Here is a 13,318-nt window from a genome sequence, read left to right as displayed (position 1 = left end):
CACCATCTGTGAAATATTGTGAAATATCAAAAAGGAAGGGATAGGGAAGAGGGTGAAATAAAAAGAAGATAAAATTGTTTAATACACATAGCAAAGAGATGAAGGAGAAGCAGAGCAGTGGGGTATGCTGAAGAAGACAGGCTCCCACACACCAGACACCTGCCATGCCATCAGCATGGAAACAGCAGTCCAGTCCCCTCCAGTACACAGTATCTGCAGTTTGGAGTTACAGCAGCATAGCACAGCTGTCTGCAAAATCCACTTGCAAACCTAAGACACCCTCGAGGCGATTATGAACATATTTGGGATGCTCCAAATCACTGCTATCTGAAAACTTAAGCTGAACCTCTCATGTATCGTTTATCCAACTATGATCCAACACTAGAGATCTCTAAAACTGGGGAAAAAAACAAAGGAAAAAAATCAACAGCACTGATGTCCTACAAGAGCTAGGGACATAGAGGATGTGCCTAGCACATCTTCTGTGTTTTTCCCCGTTTGAACCAGAGCCTTTAACGTCCATTTTGTGTATTAAATTAGGCTTGCAGGAATCCATCTGAACAATCACTGAGAGATGACAGAAACCTGTCCAACACAGAACGTCATGCTGCCAGACTTAGCTTCACTTTTTCTGCCACCTGCAGTACAAACTGTGCACTCCCGTGGACAAGCATCTGTCCTTCTACTAAATCAGGGCTTCACAAGCTTCACAGTCACATCACAGTTTCTAATGCTGACTTCTTAAAATCAGGCTGCACTCGGCAACAGCCTTACTCCAGAACAGCACACTCAGCCTGCTGCTGTCCTGTTAGAGGCCAGGTTAAAAAGTTCTGGTGTCCCTGAGTAAATACTACCAGCCCTTCCGCTGTCCCAGAGCTGCAACAGCCAAATAACCTTATGGATCACTGATCACAGTTAGGTGTAATCACCCTTGCACAGGCACTGCTGGCCATGGAGCACATAGCCATAAACTCTACTACTGCCAGAGACTGCCTGTACAGTAAGGCAGATTTTCTGCCACTCATATAAGTTCCTATAAAGCCACAGTATTGCAAGACTATCCATAGAACAAGACACGAAATACTTTCATTTTAATGCTTCCAAACCTCTGCCTTTTTCTTGAGAGAGACCGACTTCACCAGCAATAATAGAGATAAAGGGCTGGCTGCAACTAGATAGTATCCAGAGAACCATTCTCCATACTGAAACAGGATGCAAATTTGAAATAAAAAACTAGAACACCACAACAAAAAAGTGTACAAATAATGTGCTGGCATACTCCTTTATTTGTCTGGAATACAACATCCATCTTCATCTTTCAATCATCATAAAGAATAGCATTTGCATATCAAACCTCAGAGATTTTTGAGTGAATCATCCATATCAAAGAGGAGACGTCTACAATGTTATATTTAAGACTCACAGATAATTTATAGGACTTTGAGGAAACTTGACCCAGCATTCTTGATTACTGCTGACAGCTGCCAATTTCCCAATTTAATACACTGCATTAGTTGCCAATTCTTCATACAGATTCCTGATGACCTCAAAGTCTACTTTTCCTTTTCTCTGTCCCCAGTTAAGCAATGCACCTTCCAATCATTGCAACTAAAGCTTTTTTTTTTTAATCCTGGTATCCAGCCCCTCATTAAGAAGAATACTATTATCTCCTGTCTTTGCTGTTCTCCTGAGCATTGTTTTTATTACTGTTATAAAGCTAATTTTCCTAAAAAGAAGTGTAATCTTCTGGGCTGTCTCTAAGAAAATATGCACATTCACAAGTGTCTAAAAGACTAGGTCCCTGGGACCATAGCCACTGCCTACTTCTCTTGGTATGTCATTATTTATTAATCCGTGTTTCTGGAAATACTGAATTTGAAACTAGAGCAAGCCTTAAACAATTATATTTTTTTATTTTTTTATTTTTGTGGAAAAGTTGTACACATCCTCCCCTTCTGACACTACTGGGTAAAACTTTACCTCTGCCAACTGGAAGAGTGCCGACTTCCCACAGTGCTTTACTGGCTCGGGACTTGGCAACTGGGAAGTATTTGATGAGATCTAGGTTACAAATGAACAGAGGAGAAAATATTTCAGTGGCACAGGAAAGACAGAAAGGAAGGGAGAAAAAGAATGGAAAATAAGAGATTAGTTAAATCAGTAACTTTTAGTTCTTTCTGGGAAAAGGTGCTATTTCAGACAGGCAACCCCACCCAAGAAACACTTGACAGATATCTAGAAAACAGGAGAACAAAAGCAAATACAGCATTCCCTCCTTAGATTATGCTCCTAGATACTCTATGTTTGTACTGTCCACAGCTAATGCTATGTCATGCTGTGGGTTTTACGTCTGTTTTATGTGACCAAGTGAACAAATCATACCTGTTGCTTAAAAATATGCACTATTACTTAAATAAAATTGTCCCATAAGGCCTGGACAGTATTTTCTATTATTGAGACACAGAAGAGGATCATCTGTCTACACAGGCAGTTCTTGTCTCATTTTCTTTAGTTATGAAAAAGGAAGTGAGACCTATGTCTGGAGATCAAATCTAGCCTTCCAAAGAGCTGCTGGTGTGCCAGCATCTGTGATGAGTAAATAACTACCATTACCACTTTGGGAAATTGCTTTTACAGTCAAATTTCTTCAGACCTGCTTTCCAGCACAGCATTATGAATTCAGAAATGCAAGAATTATTATTTCCCATATGTGACCTTTTTTAGCATGGCATTGTATGGTAGTATTTGACCCGGAAGCCTTTAAAAGCCTTGGGACAAAATCACCAGTGTTTCTGTGTTATCTTCTTACCACAAAAATCACACTTAGGACCACGATTAGGCAGATAGTGACAGGACAAGGACAGTGGTTTTAAGCTGAAAGAGGGCAGATTTATAGCAGATGTTAGAAAAATTCTTAACTCAGAGGGTGGTGAGGCACTGGAACAGGTGGCCCAGAGAGGCTGGTGCTCAGAGCCAGGCGGGGTGGGGATTTGAGAAACCTCATTGAGTGGAAGGTGTCCCTGTATGCCGCAGGGGGATTGGAACGAGATGAGTTTTAAGGTCCCTTCCAATTCAAACCACTCTATGGTTCTATGATTTTCCAGATGCAAAAATTATGTTTGCCTTTCTCCTTGTAACTAAATCTTTCCTTTGAACTAGGTTATTTGAAGAACTTATCCTTCAATTACCTGTCAAAGAATTTATTATTATGCTCTGCACACTGCATCCTCCTCCACCAAAATCCAGGACATCCATTTCACTTAAAGCTTTTTAAAATACAGTGAATTATACTCAAATGTGCACTAATTGTAATTTTTAATATTAAACTGAAATATTTCAACAACCTAGTTTTGCTTTGAGATAGTTTACTGAACCTGCTCAGGACCATACTTGACTAAGTGATCTTGTACTCTGCACTTTGCAGGGAGATGGTCTCAGCTTTTTATCTTTCTATTATAACAATTGCTCATCTCAATGTTTCTTTTTTTCAGTACAATATGAATGGCAGAAAAAGGATAGAACAACACCCACACACACTAAATTGTAACTTGAGAACATACAGGCATATCTTGCCTCCTGATGCAGAAAGTGAGGAAAGAGGAAAGAAATTCTGACAAGACAATAGGTGTTCCTAAGAAAATGTGAGATCTTTATAGTACTAGAAGAAAGAGAGGAAGCAGACAGTTAATATCAGAAAGAAAAATGTTTTAAGAGTTAAGAAAACAAACAGCAAGCGACACAATCGTGTAACTCATTCTGATGAAGTTACTGGCCAAACATCAGAAGGAAAAGAATGGCAAATCAATCAGCTCTCAGTGATTACAAATCCCATTCTCTATCTTACAAACATCTTCCAGCCTTAATTAGAATAATCAGAACCTCCAGTACTACAACCACAACCAGCCCTTTACTTATGTAAAGGTTTAACTGGAGGATCACTAGGATCAAGTTACTATCTTTCATTACAGTACAGGTGGGATTTTAGCTACTATATTACATTTTAGTTTGCAAAAGAAGCATGGTGCTACTTTTTCATCTTCTTCCTAGAATAGGCACTTCATTTCAACACAAACATTTAATAATTTCAGTATATGGGCAAACAGCAAATACATTTGTCTTTACCTGGGAAGATTACAGCTTTACATATGGGAAAGCTGGAAGAGAAAACACTCACTAGTTTTAACACTCTTAATTTCAAGGCATTTTGACCAAAAGTTTTGGATTCAAATTTCCTGTTCTGCACAGAAATAAACAGAGAGCAAACCTCCTCAAAGTGAGTATGAGGCAAGGCAGCAGGGACAAAACCATCCTCAAGGCATGCTTTTTTTCTTAAATTATAGTAACAGGCTGGACTAACAAAAAAAATTCCACCCTGTTGCATGCTGCATATGACTGTTCTGTTTTTTTAAAAATTAAATCACCTAGAGAAAAAATTTAGAAAGACTGCTGAAAGCAAAGAGTTTGGTGGTTGTGGATTTGTTTTATTTTTAAGATGGTTGAACTAGCAATTCTTTTGCTTCCATACCCCAGAAGCCTTTTCTTTAATAACAAATTAGCTTAAGAAAGTAAATCCAAGAGGTACTCATCTTTCCTCTCAAAGACACAATCACCACCATCTGTTCACATTTGCCAAACACAGATGCAGTAAGACCAAGGGGTCCCATCTGCTCTGCTTCCCTCTCATGGCAAGGAAGGGGACAGTGACCAGCCCCCGTGAGCAGGCAGCCTGCAAACAGCCACTGCCCTAAGGAACACAGCCCACTGCTCAGAAATCACAGCCTTTCCATAAAGGTTCATATGAGAAGGACAAAAGGAGGGCCACGTACTGGCAAGGTCAGAGCAGCATGAGAAAGCCAAAAGCGTAACTTGACAACAGTCCAAACTTCAAAAAGCTCTTTTGAGGATGTTACATCATCTCTGAAGACCTCCAAGGCACTTGCCTGTGTACCCACAGGACCAATGTCTTGCTCCCAGGATTTTCATCATCTGTTGTGGCAAGTCACTGGGCAGGCCTCATTAGCCATATCCTGAACAGCTTTAATTGACAACTATAGCACTTGGGCTAGACAACCAGATGAAAGACTAACTGAGGCTGTAAAGACAAAAAGAATCCCATGCAACCCTACACATAACGAGCTGTTTCTGAGTGACAGGGCACTTGTACTCCTGGGGTAAAGGTGTCTGTTTTAAATGACAAACCTACTCAATGGGATCACTGTCTTCACAAAGAGGCACTCTTACTCACCCTGCTGCAAAGGCGGTGAAGAGAAAGGCAACATATGAGGAACACCCAGCCAGAACCAAAACTGAGCTGGGATGGCTGCCAGAAGTCTCTAGGCACATCAGACCAGAGCACACTTCACATTTCTTCACAGGTCTACTTGGCTACTGGTTAAATAACTACTTTCTCTCCCTCTCTTTTTTCTTTTGTAGCACAGTACATTGCTGACAGCAGCCCACTGCAAACTGCTTGCCATAATTTAGCTCACTAAATGCAGTAATGCGTTCATATAGACAAGATGCAGTAAGAAATGGCACAGTAAGGAATAGGACTTTTGCCAAATTTGACAAAGACAGCCTGTGCAAATGAAAGGCCTTATAGCTGAAAGAGCACAAGCAGCTTTAATAGCAGGGGAGAAAGCTTAAAGAGGTTCTATAACATGCTTAATACTTTCCCCAAGGAGCAATCTAAATTAAATCATCAGGCTACAAGCTTAGAAAAACGCCGTTTCTCTACTGCTATAGATAAAAAATGATGTTCAACAGTGTCATTAAGGTTTCACAGGAAGAATAACCATGACTAACAAGGTGGGTTTTTAAAATTTTTTTCTTTTCTTTTTTCTCTTTTCCTGATTCCTGTCTCCTATTTCCAGCCACAGAACAAAACCGACCCCTCCAGACTGCACACACATTTAAATATTTTTACAAGAAAAAGAGATTAACCCTGACTCTAAAACTGTCCCCAGTAAATCCTAATTAACTTTCTAAGCACCTTTTCTACCTATTTGGTGATTCATATGTGCACTCCAATGTGCCAAAGGAGATCACTCAGCATAGTGGAATGCAACTCAATGCATTGTCACATCCCTATGACAATTTTCAGGTTTGTTATTTTGTTTGTTCAATTAGGAGAGGAAATGATTTTAGGTTCTGCGAGATTCTGAGAGTATGGTTAAGCCCGGTTTTATGTGACATTTAAGAATGTGGTACTAAATGCAATACATACTCTGTTCAATTCTGCAGATATCCAGAATGACTGAGATATCTTTGTAACTAAGTTAGCAGATTCACTTGCAGTATTATTCCAGTATTTTGCAATAAAATTAACAAGAAATGTTCTCCAGTTTGTGTCTTTTAACTTGGTTGAGAAGTCTGGCTTCAGCACATAGTTTCACCTTGCTCAATTCTAGTAATTTTCTCAAAAGAGCTTTGCAAATTGATTTCTAACTTTCAAAAATGTAATAAAAGGTACATACAAAAAGACCTTCTTGATTAGAGATAGTGACTCTATTGTATCTTTTACAGAGGTGTTTGTAGCCAGATATTTTCTGGCACCTGAATCAGAAAATTGATTTGTCTTCCTTGGCCCTCTTAAGAAAAACACCAAAGCACATTCTAGCCAAACTAAAAATACATAGTAGACAATTAGCTCAACATTTCACAGAATGAAATGTGTGGTATGTAGCCAAACCTCTGTAAACACACAGAATAACAAGCGGGATATCTTTTAATCCCTTTGTGCTACTCTACAATAGCACCAGCTCCAATCCCAGCCTTTTCAGACATACACAAAATGCACCTGTGGCTTAACTGATTCTGCAAACAGTATCAGACTCCCCCAAATGGGCAAGAAGAGTATATGTGTGGAAAGTCAATTCACAGAGGCACATTCAAGACATGGGAGAAGAAATTCCTAAAAGCAGCATTTCAGGAACTCAAAATCTTCAATATGTGGAGGAAGGTGGAAAGGCTACTTTCTTACTGGAAATGGATAGTTTTGATACATCAACACCTAACAATGCTGTTAAATGTCCTTGTAGCTGTTGTGATAAGCTTCCTCCACCTGCAAGGATTCATTAAATGATTCCTGCCTCTAGGGCAGTCACCATTCTGCCCTGCTGCAGCCTCTACCACGGGCAGTGCACAGTGTCATTTCAGAATGTCTTTTAATTGCTGTTTTCCTAGATGTAAATTAGGAGGTCATTTGGATAGTAACTGCAGTGATCCTTTGAGTATGGAAGGCTAGGTAATGTTCACAAGCCCAGTATCTCTCAGCTGGCAGAACGACATCTCATCTAATCACTGGTTATTCACCCCATGGTTTTGTTAACACAATGCTGCCACAAAGATATACATCTGATGGGAATCCCTGATAAGACAGGGTGCTTAGCCATTCAGTTACAACTCTTACCGGTTCCTTGCTTCCTCCCATCCTCCCCCACCACATTCAGCCATTATACCTCAGCAAACTGAAACAATGCAGACTCCTCCATTTGTTTTACTGCCCCCAGGACTCCAGGCTGTGACGTGTTGGAAGAGATCTGTCAGGAAAACAATTATGCTTGTATTACCAAACTCTTCAGTTTCAGTATCACACTTCAACATGCTAAATTTATAATCTGTCATAAACAGATTCCTGGTACTCCAGAGTATGCAAACAAGTCCCAACACACCCGTAGAACAAACAGTATCTGCTTTCCAGGAAACACATAAACAGTGACCTGTGAAATGGTAATCTTGAATTATTTTTCAGAAGGAAAATCTCTCCTAGGATCAACAAAACAGGCTTTTTCTGAAGGGCTTTTATTTGCCTGCTGATATGTCAAAGAAGGGTTAGCAAAAAATACTTAACACTGTATTGTATTTCACAGTTCAGTGGAAGACCTGAGACTGTAGAATGGTGGTGATGACAGAGCACAAATTGCTACTTAGCAGAGAAGGTAAGTGTGGACAGAAACACAATGTGTGCAAGTATTTTGAGATACCTGATCTATCCCACACACTGAGGTAACTGCATTTCATACTGTTTAACTTGTGTCAATTAGTTTTGTTGCAAATGACACCTCTGATTAATGTTAGACTTCACTACAAGTACCAATTATTTTGCCTTTGACACACATACCTACCATGCACTGGTTAGGTGCATCCTCTCTACAGGCCGTTTAATATCTTTGAAAAATAAGACTAGCTAATTTGCATTTCTAATTACTGATCATCAGTAAGCTGCTTCTAAACCACATGTTTCAGCAGTGCAGGTGAGCTTGTTTCCTGGAACCCACTGAAATTTTTCTTCAATGGGTAAGGAAAAGCCGGAGGTCAGAAGCCCTAAGCAACGCCGTATCTGGCAGCACACAATTCCTGCTTACTGCCACAGGGATCTGGCACTTCCCTCCTTCAGCACTGTAAAATGAACTGAAACAATTAGGTGAGCTGGTATTTGTCTTACTCTTTAAAAGATTCAGCAGTGAAATTCAATATAAGACATTGGTCTACTGACAGGATAAGCACACAGAAGGATCTCAGAAACCTGGAAAGATGGATGTTGAATCATTACCACAGAAGTGTCATAAGTGGTACTGGAATTAACCAATTCTAAGAAGCCTCTAAGTATTGCTTTTCATTGCTGGCACACCAGGCATTTCCTCTTCCTAACAAGAAAAGCCAGCAGGCTGTTCAAGAGCCTAATTACAGGTTATCTACTTCACTCTGGCCATTATCTTTAATCAGAAATAAAGGATCAGTGCTCCAATTTATTTCTAATACATTTGAAAGACTCGGATCTTAAACTGGAACTCAAGGGCTTGTGTGCTGATGTTAAAATACCCAATTGAAACAAAAGTCCCATTTCCTGTGTGCATGGCTTGCAATATATCTGCTCCAGAAGTGATGATGTTTTAGGGAGGAGTATGAAGGTGCAAAGGCAATGAGTATTAAAGACAAGTCAGATTCACAGCTGGTGTGAATACAGGTAATAAGAAGCCCCTACAAAATTTCTTTCCATATACACTTATTTAAAAACTACCCAGTGTCCCGTAAAATCAGTATCTATACAACTAAATATTTTTGTGTCATGTATTATGACTATTTCAAAAGCTGGAACAATACCAAGGAACAAGTGATGCTTGCAGAGGGCCAGAGCTACTTGCAATCTCATTTTTGTTGTGTTATTTATATTAATGAAACCCTTTAAGACTTGGATGAAAGTGTTTTCTTTCTTCAAAGAAAAAGAACAATACACACACCACAATTGCACTTCTAGCAGTAACTGGAGTATACTGAAAAAAATACTGCACATTGTAAAATTAAAGCATACTTGCATAGAGCTGTTTGGTTGTTCTAGAAGAAAATTTTGGAAATTTAAGAACTACAATTACTTTTGATGGAGCCGATGACTAAATCAGCCACAATAGGTTAGAAACATAATGTAACACCCAAATACACGTTAAAACCGTAGTTAATAAGGCTCTGGTTTAAAACTAAGTGCAGAAAGGACATAATTTGGAGAAATTACAGCTTAAACCACAGCTCCATTATTGCACTTGGGTATCCAGCATGGTCCTAAACACACTCTCTTGCACTTCAAGTCTGACCAACCTGATAAATGATTCAACAGCATAAACCCAAAAATGAGGGAACAAATAAGAGCATCAATTTTAGTTAAAGACATTTGGTTTCTTTTCAGCTGGACATCAGATGCTTCTTAAAAGGAAGCACTTAGAAAATAAACCAAAACCCTTTTTAAAGAAACTCACCTCTGCAAACTGAAACAATGATGACTTCTGACAGGCTTCTGTAGAATTAGATGCATCAGACTGGCAAGTACTGGAGGAAACCTGAAACAAGGAGTGTGCAGAGTAAGACCTCAAAGGTGCTTCTCTCAAGCTAAAAACAACAGTAAGCAAAACAAATCATTTAAGAGAAGGACAAGCTAATATTTTGCAGACCCAGAAAGATTAAATAATTTATAGATGAAAACATAGTTTAACACCTATTTTAATGCATTTGAAAACTGTCTTAGAAGAAAGACCACAAAGAATACCATTTTCCCCCCCTCCTTTTATGATTCTGAACTTGTCAGAATAGTTTTATGCAATAGAATACTCAATGGCTTATATTGGACACATAACTATCTTGTGTTGGTGATGCTATCCACCCTGCTAGGTCTGTAATTTGTGCTATTAATTCTGAGTAAGATTATTGAGAAGGTTAAAAAAATTTTGAAGTCACCATTGATGACAGGAATACCTATTAGAAAAATAATCTCCAATCACAACAGCATGAAAATAAGTAGATAAGAGTAGCATAAGCTTAAATTTTCTCAAATCATGTATCTAAACGTACATTTTAGGGGTGCTTTTGAGAAGCAGTAAAAGAAAGTCATTATATCTGAAAACAAAATACTAAGAAATAACTACTCAAAACCAACAGCCTTATTTGAATTAACACAGACCTTAACCATGGTATTCTTATTAGCTAGAAATATGTTAATCAAGCATTATTCTGTAAAGGAATTCTATCAAATATGATACATTCATTAAACGTCACATTTGAGTGTAGAAGATTTACATGTGTAACTCCTAGGAGAACAAGATACTGTTAGTATAAAATAAGGTATGTAACATGGCTTGTAAGACACAGAAAAAAAGAGAGGCTATGGAAGATTTTAGGAAAAGCAACAGGATGGAATTTTTTTTCCCCTAACAACTTTCTTTCCCCTCAAAATTTCAGATTATTTAAAAGATTACAAAATAAATGTGGGCCTTTTTCTTATTCATTACCTAAACAAGTAAATCAACTGCCTTTACTGGTGAAAGCACACAAGATTTAGCTACTGACTGCATCTGTTAGTAAGCACAAGGATGCACAGCACATGCAGGCCTACAGCACGTGCAGCTTGCCCTGCTGCTGTTTGTCTGAGCTCCTGAAGCACTGCAACATCAACAGCAGCATTTGCTTTCAGGAATCTGCAACCCACGCTCCCCTGGAAACACTAAATCCAAGTGTAGCAACCCACAGGACAAAGGGAAATAAACCAATTGACAATTTGCTTACATATACAAACAAATTTGTTTCTTCCCTGCCATAAAACCGAGCAGCAACAGTGACTCCTGTGATCTATATTTCCACTGTATTTATTCAACACTGAGCAGGATGTTTTATTAGTGTACTATGGGAGTACAACAACCCAAAGGGACACAAAGAATGTATTTTTAATGTCTATCTTCTGCCTGTTTAGTAGGTTGTGCTATTGTTTTCGCTGATGTAACGTTTATTACTGACTTTCATCATGTTTCTGTACAGTCTGTTTAAGATGTCTGTGCCTCAACAGTAGTCTGGACTATACCAGGAATGCATTTTGCTGCTTTTGAGTGAACCATCTCTGAAGGTCTGAGACTCTGCAGAGGTGTAAATATGTAAGGTTGCTGCTTGCACATCTGAGCACTCTTTTGGTTATTTTAGGCCACTGTACTGATGGGATTCTTAAAGGAATAACCAAATTTTGGACTTGTTTCCTGTATTTTCTGCAGTTCAACCAGCTGCCTCATAGTGCTTAGCTCTGAGATTGAAGGCACTGAGCCATGGGCCCCAGGAGCACCATGCTGGAGTGGCAGTGCCCTTCCAAGAGGGGCTGTCCTGGTTCAGCCCCCACAACACAGGTGCTGTCAGACACTCAGGATGAGCCTTCTCGCTGCCTTGGAGGCCAAGTGCTGGGGGCTGGGCACAGCTTGTACACCTGGTGGTACAAGAACCACTGGCTGTGGGAGGTGTGAAGTCCAGTTTTCCAGTTTTGTGTGGAGAGGACGGATTGCTGGTGCTCAGTAACTGAGTGGAGATTTCGTTGTTGGAACCACTATGCTTTTCCATCAATTCCTGCTACTCTTTAAGAAGTTAATGCTGTTACCTTTACTTGGCAGAACACTAATTTGAGCTTGTTTCTTCTACTCTGCTGCTCCCCAAACATTTTTGACCTGTGGGAAACATTATCTCCAGGACTTCTAACCTTTGCCAGGCTGAACATGATTAAAGCATTAAAATAATTACCAGAGGGAACAGATGCACAGATAGTGCCATTTTGTACGTCTCAGTTATTGCTCTAATAAAATGTCCACAACATCCCATTTCTTCTCCTGTTTCTTCCTCCCAGCCTTCCCTCAAGCTGCACTGAGAGATTTTTCACTTCTGATTCACACTTCTCACAGACCCTGCATCACATGCAACACAGCCTTTTGTTCTCAAAAAGAAGGAAACCACAGGCATTCCCTTCCCTGCAGGTTACCATAACCTGCTCCAAAATGATCACATCGAACAAGGGTGGAGGAAAACCCCTGGGACAGCCATACTCTGACCGCTGTGAGGTGTCAGCGTGGGTGGACTGGCAGGCTTTGGAGGACGCTCGGGATTTTGGGATTTCTGGGCAGTAAGCTACAGAGAGTCCACTAGGTGCTGCTGTAAGGCAAGGAAAGGGCCTGATGTAAGGGAGATGTGCAGGGAGCCGAACGGCAAGCAAGGAGTGCTGCTCACCCACCTTCAGCCTCACTGCCAATGACCTGCGGCGAGGACCAGGCTTTGCCCGGCACAGCCACAGCAGCTGGAGCAGACCTGACCAGCATCTCTGCTCAGGTATTCAATAAAATATACTCATACACCGTTTTCCCGTGTAACTGAGGAAAGCATCCAAATGCAGGGGGAAACTCACTGCGTTTCCATGTCCTTTGCCGACTTCCTGTAAGGTCTGTAGCTTGCCCAGCTGTTTAGTAACTCCAGCTGCTGCCTAGAAATCAATCACCTACCTATACTGAATTATCAGAAGTGAAACTCTCTAGTCTATTACAAAAATCTGCAAAAATGGGAACATACTGGCAACATACAGAGATGGCAACTGAAGCCTCAAAAAGTTTTGTAAATATCCCTGTTGTGCCTCTTCCCATCCTCCTGCTGGCAAGTCACTTGGTTACCTGACATCTGGGCTTCTGACAACTTGAAGATTCAACACTTCACCTGAAAAACCCCTATCCATTCATTTAGCATACACTTGGTAGAACAAGGAGGTGTTAAATTCTTTCCACTGGATTAGCAGACATCCAAGTACAGTGTTCTTCATCCTCTCTCAAGTGTTGCCCTCCCCTCCATGAACAACTTTAAGACTGTAGAGGTATGTAGACCTATGCTTACAAGGCCACTCAAGGCTGCACAATCATACACATGCCCAGCAGTCAATATGCATGTTGACAGGTAATCCTGTGTCTGGCAGATCCCCAGTTTAAGAACTATATAGGTATGCATGTATCTTTAGTGTAGACACACACTTTAATGATAA

General features: G+C 40.1%; 1 protein-coding gene across 49 annotated transcripts in view; it reads right to left on the bottom strand.

Moving 5' to 3' along the window:
• The window catches only part of BBX (BBX high mobility group box domain containing), a 136,882-nt gene that overhangs the window by 30,827 nt on the left and 92,737 nt on the right, over window positions 1-13,318 (bottom strand). For 27 of the 49 annotated variants that reach the window (XM_086883253.1, XM_086883226.1, XM_086883237.1 and 24 more), the window contains 2 exons: window positions 9,753-9,833; window positions 7,461-7,541 (listed from right to left, as the gene is read on the bottom strand). In XM_086883253.1, coding sequence (XP_086739379.1) covers window positions 7,461-7,541; window positions 9,753-9,833 — 162 coding nt within the window. Of the gene's footprint in view, window positions 1-1,980; window positions 2,062-7,460; window positions 7,542-9,752; window positions 9,834-13,318 lie in introns of all 49 variants that reach the window. The other 22 variants (XM_086883218.1, XM_086883247.1, XM_086883256.1 and 19 more) reach the window with 2 other exon arrangements.

Source organism: Cyanistes caeruleus, chromosome 3 (genome assembly GCF_971803275.1).
Source record: "Cyanistes caeruleus chromosome 3, bCyaCae1.hap1.1, whole genome shotgun sequence".
NCBI classification, from domain to species: domain Eukaryota; kingdom Metazoa; phylum Chordata; class Aves; order Passeriformes; family Paridae; genus Cyanistes; species Cyanistes caeruleus.
Note: the sequence above shows the minus strand (reverse complement) of the source record. Positions and strands in the feature narration are given on the sequence as shown.